We start from the raw sequence: 21027 nt of genomic DNA on the forward strand, positions 1-21027 counted from the left end.
AGAAAATTAAATAAATTCTGTAAAAAGCAAATCAAGGCAGCAAAGATTGAGACAGAGAGACATATTGCCAGAGAGAGTAAAAATAATCCTCAAATATTCTTTAACTACATAAATAGTAAGAAACTAAAAAATGATAGTGTTGGCCCCCTTAAAAATAGTCTGGGTGAGATGGTGGATGAGGATGAGGAAAAAGCCAATATGCTAAATGACTTTTTTTCATCAGTATTTACACAAGAAAATCCCATGGCAGACAAAATGTCTAGTGATAAAAATTCCCAATTAAATGTCACCTGCTTAACCCAGCAGGAAGTGCGGCGGCGTCTAAAAATCACTAAAATTGACAAATCTCCGGGCCCGGATGGGATACACCCTCGAGTACTGCAGGAATTAAGTACAGTCATTGATAGACCATTATTTTTAATCTTTAAAGACTCCATAATAACAGGGTCTGTGCCACAGGACTGGCGTATAGCAAATGTGGTGCCAATATTCAAAAAGGGAACAAAAACTGAACTCGGAAATTATAGGCCAGTAAGCTTAACCTCTACTGTGGGTAAAATCCTGGAGGGCATTCTAAGGGACGCTATACTGGAGTATCTGAAGAGGAATAACCTCATGACCCAGTATCAGCACGGGTTTACTAGGGACCGTTCATGTCAGACTAATTTGATCAGTTTCTATGAAGAGGTAAGTTCCGGATTGGACCAAGGGAACCCAGTGGATGTAGTGTATATGGACTTTTCAAAAGCTTTTGATACGGTGCCACACAAAAGGTTGATACATAAAATGAGAATAATGGGGATAGGGGAAAATATGTGCAAGTGGGTTGAGAGCTGGCTCAGGGATTTGAAACAAAGGGTGGTTATTAATGGAGCACACTCGGACTGGGTAGCGGTTAGCAGTGGGGTACCACAGGGGTCAGTATTGGGCCCTCTTTTTTTTAACATTTATTAATGACCTTGTAGGGGGCATTCAGAGTAGAATTTCAATATTTGCAGATGACACTAAACTCTGCAGGGTAATCAATACAGAGGAGGACAATTTTATATTACAGGATGATTTATGTAAACTAGAAGCTTGGGCTGATAAATGGCAAATGAGCTTTAATGGGGATAAATGTAAGGTCATGCACTTGGGTAGAAGTAATAAGATGTATAATTATGTGCTTAATTCTAAAACTCTGGGCAAAACCGTCAATGAAAAAGACCTGGGTGTATGGGTGGATGACAAACTCATATTCAGGGGCCAGTGTCAGGCAGCTGCTACAAAGGCAAATAAAATAATGGGATGCATTAAAAGAGGCATAGATGCTCATGAGGAGAATATAATTTTACCTCTATACAAGTCACTAGTTCGACCACACTTAGAATACTGTGCACAGTTCTGGTCTCCGGTGTTTAAGAAAGACATAGCTGAACTGGAGCGGGTGCAGAGAAGAGCGACCAAGGTTATTAGAGGACTGGGGGGTCTGCAATACCAAGATAGGTTATTACACTTGGGGCTATTTAGTTTGGAAAAACGAAGACTAAGGGGTGATTTTATTTTAATGTATAAATATATGAGGGGACAGTACAAAGACCTTTCTGATGATCTTTTTAATCATAGACCTGAAACAGGGACAAGGTGGCATCCTCTGCGTTTGGAGGAAAAAAGGTTTAAGCATAATAACAGACGCGGATTCTTTACTGTAAGAGCAGTGAGACTATGGAACTCTCTGCCGTATGATGTTGTAATGAGTGATTCATTACTTAAATTTAAGAGGGGACTGGATACCTTTCTGGAAAAGTATAATGTTACAGGGTATATACACTAGATTCCTTGATAGGGCGTTGATCCAGGGAACTAGTCTGATTGCCGTATGTGGAGTCGGGAAGGAATTTTTTTCCCCAATGTGGAGCTTACTCTTTGCCACATGGGTTTTTTTTGCCTTCCTCTGGATCAACATGTTAGGGCATGTTAGGTTAGGCTATGGGTTGAACTAGATGGACATATAGTCTTCCTTCAACCTTAGTAACTATGTAACTATGTAATTTAGTTAACCTAGCAAAAAGCCAAACAAAAAACAAGTGTGGGATTGCACTTTTTTTTTGCAATTTCACCACACTTGGAATTTGTTTCCCGTTTTCTAGTACAAGACATGGTAAAACCAATGGTGTCGTTCAAAAGTACAACTCGTCCCGCAAAAAATAAGCCTTCACATGACCATATTGACGGAAAAATAAAAAAGTTATGGCTCTGGGAAGGAGGGGAGTGAAAAACGAAAATGCAAAAACGAAAAAGGGCCCCGGCGTGAAGGGGTTAATGCACAGAGAATATTTTAATGAATGGAGATGTTACATTCATAAAGAATATTTGTGACTGGATGCAAAGATGTCCCAATTTCCACAAATCTAAGGGTAAGTTCACACTAGCTGTTTTTTTAGCTTTTTTTCTGCAGCAAAACCTGATCACTTGGCAGGAGAAGCTTCAGAAAAAAAGCATGTTTTCCTTGCATGTTTTTTTTCCTACGGTTTTGGCAAGCTAGATTTGTCTCTTATGCATGATAATAAACTTTAATGTTGGAAAAAAAAGTTCTATTCTACAGAATCAGGTTTTGGCACAACAAAACCTGATACCTGTTTTTTGGTGTGTTTTTTTCACCACCCATTCATTTCAATGGGTATAAAACGCTGAAAGAAGTGATGCAACATTGTGAAAAAAGTCATGAACAGTACAAAATCCTGATGACAAAAACCAAGCTGTGTGCATGAGATTTCTAAAATCTCATTGGCTTTGCTGGTACTGTAAAACGAAGCTGAAAATGTCCATAAAAACGCTTAGTGTGAACTTAGCCTAAGACTTCATTAACCCCTTTCTGCCATTGGACGTAATATTCCGTCCATGTGGGGTGGGCCTTAATTCCCAAGGACGGAATATTACGTCCAGCGTGATCGGCCGCGCTCACGGGGGGAGCGCCGCCGATCGCGGCCGGGTGTCAGCTGCTTATCGCAGCTGACATCCGGCACTATGTGCCAGGAGCGGTCACGGACCGCCCCCGGCACATTAACCCCCGGCACACCGCGATCAAAGATGATCGCGATGTGCCGGCGGTGCAGGGAAGCATCGCGCAGGGAGGGGGCTCCCTGCGGGCTTCCCTGAGACCCCCGCAGCAACGCGATGTGATCGCGTTGCTCCGGGGGTCTCCTACCTCCCTCCCTGCAGTAAGTCCCGGATCCAAAATGGCCGCGGATCCGGGTCCTGCAGGGAGGGAGGTGGCTTACCAAGTGCCTGCTCAGAGCAGGCACTTGGTAACGCTGCACTGCTCTCAGACAGATCGGTGATCTGTCAGAGTGCTGTGCAAACTGGCAGATCACCGATCTGTATTGTCCCCCCCCCTGGGGCAAAGTAAAAAAGTTAAAAAAAAAATTTCCAAGTGTGTAAAAAAAAAAAAAAAAAAAAAATCCTAAATAATGAAAAAAAAAATATATATATTATTCCCATAAATACATTTCTTTATCTAAATAAAAAAAACAAAACAATAAAAGTACACATATTTAGTATCGCCGCGTCCGTAACGACCCGACCTATAAAACTGGCCCACTAGTTAACCCCTTCAGTAAACACCGTAAGAAAAAAAAAAAAAAACGAGGCAAAAAACAACGCTTTATTATCATACCGCCAAACATAAAGTGGAATAACACGCGATCAAAAAGACGGATATAAATAACCATGGTACCGCTGAAAGCGTCATCTTGTCCCGCAAAAAACGAGCCACCATACAGCGACAACAGCAAAAAAATAAAAAAGTTATAGTCCTCAGAATAAAGCGATGCAAAAATAATTATTTTTTTTCTATAAAATAGTTTTTATCGTATAAAAGCGCCAAAACATAAAAAAATGATATAAATGAGGTGTCGCTGTAATCGTACTGAACCGAAGATTAAAACTGCTTTATCAATTTTACCAAACGCGGAACGGTATAAACGCCTCCCCCAAAAGAAATTCATGAATAGCTGGTTTTTGGTCATTCTGCCTCACAAAAATCGGAATAAAAAGCGATCAAAAAATGTCACGTGCCCGAAAATGTTACCAATAAAAACGTCAACTCGTCCCGCAAAAAACAAGACCTCACATGACTCTGTGGACTCAAATATGGAAAAATTATAGCTCTCAAAATGTGGTAACGCAAAAAATATTTTTTGCAATAAAAAGCGTCTTTCAGTGTGTGACGGCTGCCAATCATAAAAATCCGCTAAAAAACCCGCTATAAAAGTAAATGAAAAAAATGTATTTATTTCCATTTTCCCATTAGGGTTAGGGCTAGGGTTAGGGTTAGGGCTAGGGTTAGGGTTAGGGCTAGGGTTAGGGCTAGGGCTAGGGTTAGGGCTAGGGTTAGGGCTAGGGTTAGGGTTGGGACTAGGGTTAGGGTTAGGGCTAGGGTTAGGGTTAGGGTTGGGGCTAGGGTTAGGGCTAGGGTAAGGGCTAGGGTTAAGGCTACAGTTAGGGTTGGGGTTAAAGTTAGGGTTAGGGTTTGGATTACATTTGCGATTGGGATTAGGATTAGGGGTGTGTCTGGGTTAGAGGTGTGGTTAGGGTTACCGTTGGGATTAGGGTTAGGGGTGTGTTTGGATTAGGGTTTCAGTTATAATTGGGGGGTTTCCATTATTTAGGCACATCAGGGGGATCTCCAAACGCGACATGGCGAACATGGCGACCGATCTCAATTCCATCCAATTCTGCATTGAAAAAGTAAAACAGTGCTCCTTCCCTTCCGAGCTCTCCCGTGTGCCCAAACAGGAGTTTACCCCAACATATGGGGTATCAGCGTACTCAGGACAAATTGGACAACAACTTTTGGGGTCCAATTTCTCCTGTTACCCTTGGGAAAATACAAAACTGGGGGCTAAAAAATAATTTTTGTGGGAAAAAAAGAGATTTTTTATTTTCACGGCTCTGCGTTATAAACTGTAGTGAAACACTTGGGGGCTCAAAGTTCTCACAACACATCTAGATAAGTTCGTGGGGGGGTCTAGTTTCCAACATGGGGTCACTTGTGGGGGTTTCTACTGTTTAGGTATATTAGGGGCTCTGCAAACGCAATGTGACGCCTGCAGACCATTCCATTTAAGTCTGCATTCCAAATGGCGCTCCTTCCCTTCCGAGCCCTCCCATGCGCCCAAACGCTGGTTCACCCCACATATGGGGTATCAACGCACTCAGGACAAATTGGACAACAACTTTTGGGGTCCAATTTCTCCTTTTACCCTCGAGAAAATACAAAACTGGGGGCTAAAAAATAATTTTGAGGGGAAATTTTTTATTTTATTTTCACGGCTCTGCGTTATAAACTGTAGTGAAATACTTGGGGGCTCAAAGTTCTCACAACACATCTAAATAAGTTCCTTGGGGGGTCTAGTTTCCAATATTGGGTCACTTGTGGGGGGTTTCTACTGTTTAGGTACATTAGGGGCTCTGCAAACACAATGTGACGCCTGCAGACCATTCCATCTAAGTCTGTATTCCAAATGGCTCTCCTTCCCTTCCGAGCCCTCCCATGCGCCCAAACGCTGGTTCTCCCCGACATATAGGGTATCAGCGCACTCAGGACAAATTGCACAACAACTTTTGGGGTCCAATTTCTCCTGTTACCCTCAGGAAAATACAAAACTGGGGGCTAAAAAATTATTTTTGTGGGAAAAAAATTTTGTTTTATTTTTACGGCTCTGCATTATAAACTTCTGTGAAGCTCTTATTGGGTCAAAGTGCTCACCACACATCTAGATAAGTTCCTTAGGGGGTCTACTTTCCAAAATGGTGTCACTTGTGGGGGGTTTCAATGTTTAGGCACATCAGTGGCTCTCCAAACGCAACATGGCGTCTCATCTCAATTCCTGTCAATTTTGCATTGAAAGGTCAAACGGCGCTCCTTCCCTTCCGAGCTCTCCCATGCGCCCAAACAATGGTTTACCCCCACATATGGGGTATCAGAGTACTCAGGACAAATTGTGCCACAACTTTTGTGGTCCAATTTCTTCTCTTACCATTGGGAAAATAAAAAATTTGGGGCGAAAAGATAATGTTTGTGAAAAAAAATGATTTTTTATTTTTACGGTTCTGCATTATTAACTTCTGTGAAGCACTTGGTGGGTCAAAGTGCTCACCACACCTCTAGATAAGTTCCTTAGGGGGTCTACTTTCCAAAATGGTGTCACTTGTGGGGGGTTTCAATGTTTAGGCACATCAGTGGCTCTCCAAACGCAACATGGCGTCCCATCTCAATTCCAGTCAACTTTGCATTGAAAAGTCAAATGGCGCTCCTTCCCTTCCGAGCTCTGCCATGCGCACAAACTGTGGTTAACCCCCACATATGGGGTATCAGCGTACTCAGGACAAATTGTACAACAACTTTTGGGGTCCATTTTCTCCTGTTACCCTTGGCAAAATAAAACAAATTGGAGCTGAAGTAAATTTTTTGTGAAAAAAAGTTAAATGTTAATTTTTATTTAAACATTCCAAAAATTCCTGTGAAGCACCTGAAGGGTTAATAAACTTCTTGAATGTGGTTTTGAGAACCTTGAGGGGTGCAGTTTTTAGAATGGTGTCACACTTGGGTATTTTCTATCATATAGACCCCTCAAAATGACTTCAAATGAGATCTGGTCCCTAAAATAAAATGGTGTTGTAAAAATGAGAAATTGCTGGTCAACTTTTAACCCTTATAACTCCCTAACAAAAAAAAAATTTTGGTTCCAAAATTGTGCTGATGTAAAGTAGACATGTGGGAAATGTTACTTATTAAGTATTTTGTGTGACATATCTCTGTGATTTAATTGCATAAAAATTCAAAGTTGGAAAATTGCGAAATTTTCAAAATTTTCGCCAAATTTCCGTTTTTTTCACAAATAAACGCAGGTAATATCAAAGAAATTTTACCACTATCATGAAGTACAATATGTCACGAGAAAACAATGTCAGAATCACCGGGATCCGTTGAAGCGTTCCAGAGTTATAACCTCATAAAGGGACAGTGGTCAGAATTGTAAAAATTGACCCGGTCCATAACGTGCAAACCACCCTTGGGGGTAAAGGGGTTAAGATGTCCGTTAAACACAGGCCAATTATGGACTGGTCGCGGATCTCCTGACAGTCTCCATCATATATGTGGCTGCTTCATTTCAGGTCAGGAAACCCCATGACCAGTCCATGATTCACGGACATCTGAATTCAACCTTAGGCTTCCTCCATAGTTTGTTCTTGGAGACGTTTTGTAACAGTTTTCTGGATATTTTCATATCTTAGAGAGATTTCCACAAGATGCTTTTCCATTAGTCCTTGCAGACACAAGTGTTTTCTGCTTGAGGTTTTCGGTTTAATGAAATTAATGATCCTTCTATCCTTTTCTGGTAGGATTTACCAGCTCCATGGTAATGCCAGTATATAAAATAAATCATTACAAAATAAAACAATGCATTTGTTATTTTAATTAAAAAATTAGCTTTTGACATTGATATCTTTACACACTATGTACAGGATAAGCACAGACTGCACTTATATTCATAGGTTTTTCAGAAAGGTCCATCCTTTAAAAGGCAAAGCCTCCCTCTCACCTATTAATGTTGCTTTTGCCACTAAGCCAACGTTTGAAAAAAAAAAAAAAAGTAATAAAGGGCTTCTAATATAATAAATTAGGTTTATTTCCAATTAACTCTAGAACTAGGTCATTCTCGGTTCTATGGCGGTTACTCATCTTCTAACACCACAATTTCCACATCATGCAGGTCATCAGTGTGTCCAACCCCTAGAACCTTTCCATCACCGAGCTGCATCACCTTAGAGCCACTTTCAGGGTCCGGTGCTGGGTCTATCTGAATGATCGTCTGTCCCTCTTCTCCAACTCCATCCTGCCCAAGTCCCGAATCCATTGCGACCAGCTCTACTGGACTCATAACTGCACCTAAAGACCCCGAATCCTGCATTTCTGTTGCTAATACAGTAAGGGCATCACTTCCCCCAGTTTTGCCTAGTACAGTGGTATACCGTAAACCACCCAACGAAAAATGCTGTCCGACTGGTGCTAATGTGAGTGGAGAGAGCACTGTATACTGCGGCTGGGATGACTGAGTACTTAAAGTACCAGCAGATGCTGGCCGTTGAAGTCGAGGCCTCTTGGGGGGTTTAGGGGTGTTAACAGGCATTAGGACCACATTCTGAAGAACTGGAGAGTGACTGCCTTCCTGCTTCTTTTGTTCTTCCAGCTGCCTTTCAAGATCTGGAAAATGAAAAAAAAAAAATCCATCCTTATGTCAGTCAATTTCAACATTTTCTCACATTGAACTCTCATGTGTGTCTGTCCATTTTTATTTGTAAAATCAATACTAGGAACAGATCTCAACTAAGGGAAAGAACTATGGGATAGTGAAAAATGCAGCTTTCCAAAATCAAGTTAGTCAGGTACGGACAACAAATGCAGAATCCTTTGTACTACAAATTACAGTTTGTTGAACACACTTACCGGCAAGTGTATAATGATATTGTTCTTCCCTCTGGTCTGCCCGATTCCTTTTTCGCCCAAGAACTTTTTTCACAACATCCAGGAGACCAAATGTTTGAGCAATATTACTGAGTACAGTGGCATCTAGAACCCGGACACAGACTGGTTATTTTTTAGGCTTACTTTCCCATAAATGTTAATGAGATTCTTCTACTTCTAAAAGACATACTGATAGGGAATTTAGATTGTGAGCCCCAACAGGGACAGCAATGATAATGTGTGCAAACTGTAAAGCGCTGCGGAATAGGTTAGCGCTATATAAAAATAAAGATTTTTATTTATTATTACTTTGTAGTGTGTCGCCCCCTAGATCAGTTTGACTCACCTGTAATCTGAAAGGGTTCTTGGCCTATTCTCTGTTGGACACCACTTAAAATCTCCTCAATTTCATTCTGGACTTTGCAGATAACTTCATCCATAAGTCCAACATCAGAGATCCCTTTCCAGAAAAGCAGAGTCTCTTCTGAAAGGAGAACATGTATTGTGCATGGTAATTCTATGCTGCATTTCTTATCAAGCAACAGGATAAATGATAAGCCTCATTCAGACATACGTGCTCTATGCAATATTCACAGATCAAACAAATATTCAATGTATGGTGCTGTTCACAAGCTTGTGGGGTTTTTTGCAGACCATGTGTCTGCGCACAAAAAAAAAAAAAAAAAAAAAAAGGAAAAACTTTTTTTTTTTAAATATGAAATAAAAATGGCTGTTTAACCCCTTAGCGACCGCCGATACGCCTTTTAACGGCGGCCGCTAAGGGTACTTAAACCACAGCGCCGTTAATTAACGGCGCTGTGGAAAAAGTCCATAGCGCCCCCCAGAGGCCGATTTTCTCCGGGGTCTCGGCTGCCGAGGGTAGCCGAGACCCCAGAGAACATGATTCGGGGGGTTTTTAACCCACCCCGCATTTGCGATCGCCGGTAATTAACCGTTTACCGGCGATCGCAAAAAAAAAAAAAAAAAGCGATCTCTTTTTAATTTCTCTGTCCTCCGATGTGATCGCACATCGGAGGACAGAGAAAAGGGGTCCCAGGTGGCCCCCCAATACTCACCTAGCTCCCCCGATGCTCCTCGTGTCTCCCGGTGGGCGCCGCCATCTTCAAAATGGCGGGCGCATGCGCAGTGCGCCCGCCGGCCGGCACCGGGAGAATCTTTGGGGTCTTGGCTGCCGTGGTATGCCCTGGCATACTCACGTAGGTCCCTGGATCCTCTTGCTGCTCCTCCTGGCCGCCGGCAGCAGAACATGGCGGACGCATGCCCAGTGCGCCCGCCATCTGTCTCCATCTGCCGGCCGGCAGGAGAACAGCAGTTGGGGCTAAAATTAGGGGTAGGGTTAGGGTTAGGGGTAGGGTTAGGGGTAGGGTTAGGTTAGGGGTAGGGTTAGGTTAGGGGTAGGGTTAGGTTAGGGGTAGGGTTAGGTTAGGGTTAGGGGTAGGGTTAGGTTAGGGTTAGGGGTAGGGTTAGGGTTAGGTTAGGGGTAGGGTTAGGTTAGGGGTAGGGCTAGGGTTGGGGCTAAATTTAGGGTTAGGGTTGGGGCTAAATTTAGGGTTAGGGTTGGGGCTAAACTTAGGGTTAGGCTTCTTTCACACTTGCGTCGGTACGGGGCCGTCGCAATGCGACGGCCCGACATACCGACGCACGTTGTGAAAATTGTGCACAACGTGGGCAGCAGCTGTAGTTTTTCAACACATCCGCTGCCCAATCTATGTCCTGGGGAGGAGGGGGCGGAGTTACGGCCACGCATGCGCGGTCAGAAATGGCGGATGCGACGTACAAAAAAACGTTTCATTGAACTTTTTTTGTGCCGACGCTCCGCCAAAACACAACTGATCCAGTGCACGACGGACGCGACGTGTGGCCATCCGTCACGATCCGTCGGCAATACAAGTCTATGGGCAAAAAACGCATCCTGCGGGCACATTTGCAGGATCCGTTTCTTGTCCAAAACGACGGATTGCGACGGAATGCCAAACGACGCAAGTGTGAAAGTAGCCCTAGGGCTAGGGTTAGGGTTGGGGCTAAAGTTGGGGCTAAAGTTAGGGATAGGGTTGGGGCTAAAGTTAGGGTTAGAGCTGGGATTAGGGTTAGGGTTTGGATTAGGGTTCGTATTAGGGTTAGGGTTGGCATTAGGGTTACGCTTGGGATTAGGGTTAGGTTTGGGATTAGGGTTAAGGTTAGGCTTGTGATTAGGGGTGTATTGGGATTAGGGTTAGGTTTGAGATTAGGGTTGAGATTAGGATTAGGGGTGTGTTGGATTTAGGGTTTTGATTAGGGTTATGGTTAGGGTTGACATTAGGGTTGTTTTGGGGTAAGGGTTGTGATTATGGTTAGGGTTAGTGATTAGGATTATGGATGAGGTTGGGATTAGGGTTAGGGGTGTGTTGGGGTTAGGGTTGGAGCTAGAATTGGGGGGTTTCCACTGTTTAGGTACATCAGGGGGTCTCCAAACACGACAGCCAATTTTGCGCTCAAAAAGTCAAATGGTGCTCCCTCCCTTCTGAGCTCTGCTGTGCGCCCAAACAGTGGGTTACCCCCACATATGGGGCATCAGCGTACTCGGGATAAATTGGACAACAACTTCTGGGGTCCAATTTCTCTTGTTACCCTTGTGAAAATAAAAACTTGGGGGCAACAAAATCTTTTTTGTGAAAAAAAAAATATTTTTTATTTTCACGACTCTGCATTCTAAACTTCTGTGAAGCACTTGGGCATTCAAAGTTCTCACCACACATCTAGATAAGTTCCATGGGGGGTCTAGTTTCCAAAATGGGGTCACTTGTGGGGGGTTACTACAGTTTAGGTACATCAGGGGCTCTGCAATCGCAACATAATGCCCACAGACCATTCTATCAAAGTCTGCATTCCAAAAAGGCGCTCCTTCCCTTCCGAGCTCTGCCGTGCGCCCAAACAGTGGTTTACCGCCACATATGGCGCATCAGCGTACTCGGGATAAATTGGACAACAACTATTGCAGTCCAATTTCTCCTGTTACCCTTGTGAAAATAAAAACTTGGGGGCTACAATATCTTTTTTGTGGAAAAAAAAATATTTTTTATTTTCACGACTCTGCATTCTAAACTTCTGTGAAGCACTTGGGCATTCAAAGTTCTCACCACACATCTAGATAAGTTCCTTGGGGGGTCTAGTTTCCAAAATGGGGTCACTTGTGGAGGGTTTCTACTGGTTAGGTACATCAGGGGCTCTGCAAACGCAACATAATACCCGCAGACCATTCTATCAAAGTCTGCATTCCAAAACGGCGCTCCTTCCTTCCGAGCTCTGCCGTGCGCCCAAACAGTGGTTTACCCCCACATATGGGGTACCAGCATACTCACGACAAATTGGACAACAACTTTTGGGGTCCAGTTTCTCTTGTTACCCTTGTGAAAATATAAATTTGGTGGCTAAAAAATCTTTTTTGTGGAAAAAAAAATTTTTTTTTATTTTCACGGCTCTGCATTATAAACTTCTGTGAAGCACTTGGGCATTCAAGGTTCTCACCACACATCTAGATAAGTTCCATGGGGGGTCTAGTTTCCAAAATGGGGTCACTTGTGGGGGATTTCTACTGTTTAGGCACATCAGGGGCTCTCCAAACGCGACATGGCGTCCGATCTCAATTCCAGCCAATTCTACATTGAAAAAGTAAAACGGCACTCTTTCTCTTCCAAGCTCTGCGGTGCGCCCAAACAGTGGTTTACCCCCACATATTGGGTATCGACGTACTCAGGAGAAATTGCACAACAACTTTTGTGGTCTAATTTCTCCTGTTACCCTTGTGAAAATAAAAATTTGTGGGCAAAAAGATCATTTTTGTAGAAAAAATGCAATTTTTTTTTTTCACGGCTCTACGTTATAAACTTCTGTGAAGCACATGGGGGTTCAAAGTGCTCGCCACACATCTAGATAAGTTCCTTAAGGGGTCTAGTTTCCAAAATGGTGTCACTCTTGTGGGGAGTTTCCACTGTTTAGGCACATCAGGGGCTCTCCAAACGCGACATGGCGTCCAATCTCAATTCCAGCCAATTCTACATTGAAAAAGTAAAACGGCACTCCTTCTCTTCCAAGCTCTGCGGTGCGCCCTAACAGTTGTTTACCCCCACATATTGGGTATCAGCGTACTCAGGAGAAATTGCACAACAACTTTTGTGGTCTAATTTCTCCTGTTACCCTTGTGAAAATAAGAATTTGTGGGCAAAAATATCATTTTTGTGTAAACAAAAGCGATTTTTTATTTTCACGGCTCTACGTTATAAACTTCTGTGAAGCACTTGGGGGTTCAAAGTGCTCACCACACATCTAGATAAGTTCCTTAAGGGGTCTAGTTTCCAAAATGGTGTCACTTGTGGGGAGTTTCCACTGTTTAGGTACATCAGGGGCTCTCTAAATGTGACATGGTGTCCGATCTCAATTCCAGCCAATTCTGCATTGAAAAAGTCAAACGGCGCTCCTTCACTTCTAAGTTCTGCGGTGCGCCCTAACAGTGGTTTACCCCCACATATGGGGTATTGGCGTATTCAGGAGAAATTGCATAACAAAATTTATGGTTACATTTCTGTTTTTACACTTGTGAAAATAAAAAAAATGGTTCCGAATTAAGATGTTTGCAAAAAAAAAGTTAAATGTTCATTTTTTCCTTCCACATTGTTTCAGTTCCTGTGAAGCACGTAAAGGGTTAATAAACTTCTTGAATGTGGTTTTGAGAACCTTGAGGGGTGTAGTTTTTAGAATGGTGTCACACTTCATTATTTTCTATCATATAGACCCCTCAAAATGACTTCAAATGTGATGTGGTCCCTAAAAAAAAATGGTGTTGTAAAAATGAGAAATTGCTGGTCAACTTTTAACCCTTAGAACTCCTTAAAAAAAAATTTTGTTTCCAAAATTGTGCTGATGTAAAGTAGACATGTGGGAAATGTTATTTATTAACTATTTTTTATGACATATCTCTCTGATTTAAGGGCATAAAAATACAAAGTTTGAAAATTGCAAAATTTAAAAAATTTTCGCCATATTTCCGTTTTTTTCATAAATAATCGCAAGTAATATCGAAGAAATGTTACCACTAACATGAAGTACAATATGTCACGAAAAAACAATCTCAGAATCAGCGGGATCCGTTGAAGCGTTCCAGAGTTATAACCTCATAAAGTGACAGTGGTCAGAATTGCAAAAATTGGCCTGGTCATTAAGTACCAAATTGGCTCTGTCACTAAGGGGTTAATGAGACAATAGTTAGTCTAAGATGAGTTTTTCAGGATTGTAAATAGTTGCTACTTTCTAGGTTAGGGAGCTTAAGAAAGTTTACCTAGCATCTCTGTCAGGCAAATACAGTCATGGCCAAAAGTATTGACACCCCTGCAATTCTGTCAGATAATACTCAGTTTCTTCCTGAAAATGATTGCAAACACATTCTTTGGTATTATCTTCATTTAATTTGTCTTAAATAAAAAAAAAAAACAAAAGAGAATGGAGCAAAAAGCAAAACATTGATCATTTCACACAAAACTCCAAAAATGGGCCAGACAAAAGTATTTGCACCTTCAGCCTAATACTTGGTTGCACAACCTTTAGCCAAAATAACTGCGACCAACCACTTCCGGTAACCATCAATGAGTTTCTTACAATGCTCTGCTGGAATTTTAGACCATTCTTCTTTGGCAAACTGCTCCAGGTCCCTGATATTTGAAGGGTGCCTTCTCCATACTGCCATTTTTAGATCTCTCCACAGGTGTTCTATGGGATTCAGGTCTGGACTCATTGCTGGCCACCTTAGAAGTCTCCAGGGCTTTCTCTCAAACCATTTTCTAGTGCTTTTTGAAGTGTGTTTTGGGTCATTGTCCTGCTGGAAGACCCATGACTTCTGAGGGAGACCCAACCTCCTTACACTGGGCCCTATATTATGCTGCAAAATTTGTTGGTAGTCTTCAGACTTCATAATGCCATGCACACGGTCAAGCAGTCCAGTGCCAGAGGCAGCAAAGCAACCCCAAAACATCAGGGAACCTCCACCATGTTTGACTGTAGGGACCCTCCACCATGTTTGACTGTAGGGACCGTGTTCTTTTCTTTGAATGCCTCTTTTTTTCTGACCAGAGAACATTCTTCCAAAACGTTTTAGGCTTTTTCAGGTAAGTTTTGGCAAACTCCAGCCTGACTTTTTTATGTCTCGGGGTAAGAAGTGGGGTCTTCCTGGGTCTCCTACCATACAGTCCCTCTTTTCATTCAGACGCCGACGGATAGTACGGGTTGACACTGTTGTACCCTCGGACTGCAGGGCAGCTTGAACTTGTTTAGATGTTAGTCGAGGTTCTTTATCCAACATCTGCACAATCTTGCGTTGAAATCTCGTCAATTTTTCTTTTCCGTCCACATCTAGGGAGGCTAGCCACAGTGCCATGGGCTTTAAACTTCTTGATGACACTGCGCACGGTAGACACAGGAACATTCAGGTCTTTGGAGATGGACTTGTAGCCTTGAGATTGCTCATGCTTCCTCACAATTTGGTTTCTCAAGTCCTCAGACAGTTCTTTGGTCTTCTTTCTTTTCTCCATGCTCAATGTGGTACACACAAGGAACAGGACAGAGGTTGAGTCAACATTAATCCTTGTCAACTGGCTGCAAGTGTGATTTAGTTATTGCCAACACCTGTTAGGTGCCACAGGTAAGTTACAGGTGCTGTTAATTACACAAATTAGAGAAGCATAACATGATTTTTCGAACAGTGCCAATACTGTTGTCCACCCCCTTTTTTATGTTTGGTGTGGAATTATATCCAATTTGGCTTTAGGACAATTCTTTTTGTGTTTTTTCATTTAAGACAAATTAAACGAAGATATTAATACCAAACAATTTGTGTTTGCAATCATTTTCAGGAAGAAAATGAGTACTATCTGACAGAATTGCAGGGGTGTCAATACTTTTGGCCATGACTATCTTTGTACTAGGGCCATTATCAGGGTACGTGCCCACGATCAGGAAATAGCAGCGCATTTTTGCTGCCTTCTAATTACGCAGGCAAATCCACATTTGTACACTGAACAATGCGAATTTACCGCATCCAATACATTTCTATGGTGGAAACTTCTGTTGCGGAGACTAGCGTCACCGCAACAGAAATGGTCATTCTGCAGCTCGTAAACCTTCACCACGGATGAGTTTCAGCAGCGTCAAATAGAAGCACAGTGGGCATGGGATTTCTATAAATAACATCCACTGTGTTTCTAATGTAGAACAGCTTTTTGGACACAGCGCAAGTGTGCTGCTTCCAAAACACTGCTCTTCTTCCTGATCGTGGGCACACACCCTTAGGAGCTCTAACAAAAGTGAGCTTGTGGGTAGCAAGTTGAGGCACTCACTAGAGAGCTCTGGCAAAAATTAAGAGACGACTACATCAAATCCCTGTCATGGGCAGCCCAATCTCCTGACCTGAACCCCATTGAAAACCTCTGGAATGTAATCAAGAGGAAGATGGATAGTCACAAGCCATCAAAAAAAGAAGAACTGCTTACATTCTTGCGCCACAAGCAGTGTAAAAGACTGGTGGAAAGCATGCCAAGACGCATGAAAGCTGTGATTAAAAATCATGGTTATTCCACAAAATATTGATTTCTGAGCTCTTCCTGAGTTAACACATTAGTATTGTTGTTTCTAAATTATTTTGAACTTGTTTTCTTTGCATGGTTTGAGGTCTGAAAGCATTGGGCTTTTTTTGTTTTTTTTTTACCATTTCTCCTTTTCAGGAAAAAAAAAAATAGTAAAATGTATTACGTGGAAATTCAGAGACATGTCAGAAGTTTATGGGCTAAAATAATTTACATTTTACTCAAAAATATACCTATAAAGAGAAAAATCAGACAAACTGAACATTTTGCAGTGATCTCTTAATTTTTGCCTGAGCTGTATATGCACTAATACAGAGGTCTGTGTTATTCCTCTCCTCCCTATAAATTCTGCATATTCACAGGCACTGTGAAAGAAAGACTGGGTCATTCCATGTCAAGTGACCAAATCTGAATTTTTATTTGCTACTTTAGAGTGAATTACGAAAAAAAAAAATGCATTTTTTTAAAATCTTTATTAGTTAATTTTTTATAGAATATTCATGGATATTTAATAGCAGGCCCAATGTTGGCCACAGCTGCCGGGCGATCACGTGTGCCCGCTATTAAAGGGAATGAATATTCACTGCTCTCCACTCCCATGGCCATGGAGGGCGGTGAATATTCATTCTTTTGAGTAGTGGTCACACATGATCGCCGGGCAACTGCAGGAAGCATGCATCTGTTGCTACTGTGCCAGCTATTAAAGGTCAATGAATATTCACTGCTCCCCACGCCTATGGGAGTGGAGAGCAGTGAATATTTATTCTCTATAATAGCGGGCACGCATGATCATCCTGCAGATGCTATAAATTCTTTTATGTGAGGAATAGTGGAAGTTTTTTTTTTTTTTTTTATTCTGTGGAAGCATGGTTGAAAAGAAACGTCTGACTTTCATTTGTTCATTTTCAGATTTTTTTTGCATTTATTACTTGTCAGATTCAAGTTATTTCTGTGACCATTTTCTGTCATTAAACGAGGGGTACCAACAATTTTGACCACGTATTTTTTTTTTTTTTTTTGGTTACAGCTTAGCAATATACCACAACTTTGCTAACCTATGCATTTGTACATGTCCTAGCAATGATCTATATTATATATAATTATTATTTATTGATGACTTTCCCTTAAAATGTTACTACAGGAGATGGCACTCCAATAAAATACTAGATTCCAATAAAAAATAAAGAAACGGTGGATACACAAGTCTGAATTTTCCTACCAGATATCTCCTCATCCTTTTTGCCTCGGTCATCTCTATTCATCTGTACTGTAGCAGTGAGTCCTGACCCCCATTCAATAGTACCATCTTCCATCGTCTCCTCTGATAAAGTCACCATAGAAAGAGGCCCTTTAGATTAAAACAGCAGGTATTACCAATAGACATGTGTGCCGGATATTTTCTGTCACAACCTATGCCATCGTCAGAAGCAAGTAAATGCATACCTTCCCCTGTGGGTGGGCTCTGCACAACATTGCTCTGTCCGGGAACAGGGGCACGAGCACTACTAATGAGCAGATCAAACTTAGTGCTTCGGCATGTGTTGGTGCAGAGTTTCTCATGTTGATAAAAATCAATCTGGCCTGAATCCATCATTTTTCTGCAATGGAATGGGAATATTATAGAACTACCATAGAACTACATGAAATATGATAAAGATTCCTAGGAAAGTTTCCACAAACTCCTTACCGTAACATGACTCCTTCAAGGCGAATCGCTCTTTTCCAATCCTTTAAAGTTGATTTTCCAGCCAAATGAACAAAGTGCTTAGGGCTAATCAGCTGGTCATTAAACTAAATAAAGAAGGATAAATGAAAAGTGTATAAGATAAAAAGCACTAATAGCAACTAAGGGAAAAATGGTTGAAATCAATCAGTAAGTAGCGCATATCTTTCTTATCCCAAAAGACACACTTGTACATTGTCATGGTGCTGCTATATGAAAGGGTACCATTTATCTTAACTCCTTTACCCCCAAGGGTGGTTTGCACGTTAATGATCGGGCCAATTTTTGCAATTCTGACCACTGTCCCTTTATGAGATAACTCTGGAACGCTTCAACGGATCCCAGTGATTTTGACACTGTTTTCTCATGACATATTGTACTTCATGTCAGTGGTAACATTTTTTTGATATTACCTGCATTTATTTGTGAAAAAAAACAAATTTGGCGAAAATTTCGCAATTTTCCAACTTTGAATTTTTATGCCCTTAAATCAGAGTTATGTCACACAAAATACTTAAGAAGTAACATTTCCCATATGTTTACTTTACATCAGCACAATTTTGGAACCAAAATTTTTTTTTAGGGAGTTAAGGGTTAAAAGTTGACCAGCAATTTTTCATTTTTACAACACCATTTTTTTTTATTTTTTTTTTTTTAGGGACTACATCACATTTGAAGTCACTTTGAGGGGTCTATATGATAGAAAATACCCAAGTGTGACATCATTCTAAAAACTGCACCCCTCAAGGTGCTCAAAAACACATTCAAGAAGTTTATTAACCCTTCAGGTGTTTCACAGGAATTTTTGGAATGTTTAAATAAAAATGAACATTTAACTTTTTTTCACAAAAAAATTACTTTAGCTCCAATTTGTTTTATTTTGCCAAGGGTAACAGGAGAAATTGGACCCCAAAAGTTGTACAATTTGTTCTGAGTATGCGGATACCCCATATGAGGGGGTAAATCACTGTTTGGGCACATGGCAGAGCTCAGAAGGGAAGGAGCGCCGTTTGACTTTTCAATGCAAAATTGACTGGAATTGAGATAGGACGCCATGTCGGGTTTGGAGAGCCTATGATGTGCCTAAACATTGAAACCCCCCACAAGTTACACCATTTTGGAAAGTAGACCCCCTAAGGAACTTATCTAGATATGTTGTGAACACTTTGACCCACTAAGTGCTTCACAGAAGTTGATAATGTAGAGCTGTAAAAATAAAAAGTCATTTTTTCACAAAAAAAATTTTTAACCCCCATTTTTGTATTTTCCCGAGGGTAACAGAAGAAATTGGACCCTAAAAGTTGTTGTCCAATTTGTCCTGAGTACGCAGATACCCCATATGTGGGAGAAAACTACTGTTTGGGCGCATAGCAGAGCTCGGAAGGGAAGGAACGCCATTTGGAATGCAGAGTTAGATTGAATGGTCTGCAGGCGTCACATTGCGTTTGCAGAGCCCCTAATGTACCTAAACAGTACAAACCCCCCACAAGTGACCCCATATTGGAAACTAGACCTCCCAAGGAACTTATCTAGATGTGTTGTGAGAACTTTGAGCCCCCAAGTGTTGTACTACAGTTTATAATGCAGAGCCGAGAAAATAAAAAATCATTTTTTTCCCCACAAAAATGATTTTTTAGCCCGCCAAACTTATTTTCCCAAGGGTAACCAGAGAAATTGGACCCCAAACTTTGTTGTCCAATTTGTCCTAAGCACACCGATATCCCATATGGTGGGGTAAACATCTGTTTTGGCGCATGGGAGAGCTCAGAAGGGAACGAGCACAGTTTTACTTTTTCAATGCAGAATTGGCTGGAATTGAGATAGGACACCATGTCGCGTTTGGAGATCCCCTGATGTGCCTAAACAGTGGAAACCCCCAATTCTAACTGAAATCCTAACCCAAACACATCCGTAACTCTAACCACACCCCTATCCCGAACATGCCCCTAACCCTAATCCCAACCACATCCCTAACCCCAACACACCACTAACCCTAATCCCAATCATAACCCTAACCACACCCCTAACCCTGACACACCCCTAACCCCAACCGTAAATGTAATCCAAACCCCAACCCTAACTGTAGCCCCAACCCTAACTGTAGCCCCAACCCTAACCCTAACTATCTGAAACTCAACCTCTCCAAAACTGAACTTCTGCTCCCGCCATCTACTAACCTCCCTAAATCTGACATTTCCCTCTCCGTGGGTGGCACCATTATAACACCCCGGCAGCAGGCGCGCTGTCTGGGTGTTATGTTTGACTCCGATCTCTCCTTCACCTCCCATATACAATCTCTTGCCTGCTCATGCCGCTTACACCTAAAGAACATCTCTAGAATCCGCCATTTTCTCACCATGGAGACAACTAAAACCCTCACTGTCGCCCTGATCCACTCCCGCCTGGACTACTGCAATGCTCTATTAATTGGCCTCCCCCTCACTCGACTTTCCCCTCTCCAGTCCATCCTTAATGCAGCAGCCAGGGTCGTCCATCTGGCTAATCGCTACTCGGACGCGTCCGCTCTTCGCCAGTCGTTACACTGGCTGCCCATTCATTACAGGATACAATTCAAAGTACTTGTTCTCACCCACAAAGCTCTCCACAGTGAGGCACCCCCTTACATCTCCTCCCTCATTTCTGTCTATCGGCCTAACAGACCACTGCGCTCTGCAAATGACTTTCGACTAACCTCTGCACTAATCCGTACCTCCCACTCCCGTCTCCAAGACTTCTCCCGTGCTGCGCCAATCCTCTGGAATACTCTACCCCAAGATATTAGGGCCATCCACAATTTGCATAGTTTTAGGCGCTCGCTCAAAACACATTTGTTCAGAGCGGCCTATCACGTTCACTAATCAAAGTCATTTTATGTTTGTGTGTGTGTAGCCCATTCACTATCCCTATCTATTACCCAACCCCTGAGGATGGCTGGACGATCATTGTAAATACATCATTGTAAATACACACCAGTACTTTGTATCTCCCCCACCTCATTGTAGATTGTAAGCTCTCATGAGCAGGGTCGTCTTATTTCGCTTTAATTATTGTATTGTTAACGTTGTTACTTATGACTTTTGTGTTTGAAACTGTTAAACTGTAAAGCGCTGCGGAATATGTTGGCGCTATATAAAGATTATTATTAAACCTTAACTGTGGGGGCGTGG

At 42.0% G+C, this 21027-nt stretch overlaps 1 protein-coding gene across 1 annotated transcript in view; it reads right to left on the reverse strand.

Moving 5' to 3' along the window:
- Positions 1–7440: 7440 nt before the first annotated feature.
- Positions 7441–21027, reverse strand: part of GMEB1 (glucocorticoid modulatory element binding protein 1) — a 55548-nt gene continuing 41961 nt past the window's right edge. Inside the window, exons 5-10 of the mRNA XM_069756705.1 lie at positions 17825–17928; positions 17581–17735; positions 17357–17485; positions 8856–8993; positions 8492–8614; positions 7441–8248 (exon numbers count right to left, since the gene is read on the reverse strand). Of these exons, the coding sequence (XP_069612806.1) occupies positions 7719–8248; positions 8492–8614; positions 8856–8993; positions 17357–17485; positions 17581–17735; positions 17825–17928 (1179 nt within the window). The 3' untranslated portion in view covers positions 7441–7718. The remainder of the gene's footprint in view (positions 8249–8491; positions 8615–8855; positions 8994–17356; positions 17486–17580; positions 17736–17824; positions 17929–21027) is intronic.

The sequence above is a fragment of the Ranitomeya imitator genome, chromosome 3 (genome assembly GCF_032444005.1).
Source record: "Ranitomeya imitator isolate aRanImi1 chromosome 3, aRanImi1.pri, whole genome shotgun sequence".
Lineage (NCBI taxonomy): Eukaryota > Metazoa > Chordata > Amphibia > Anura > Dendrobatidae > Ranitomeya > Ranitomeya imitator.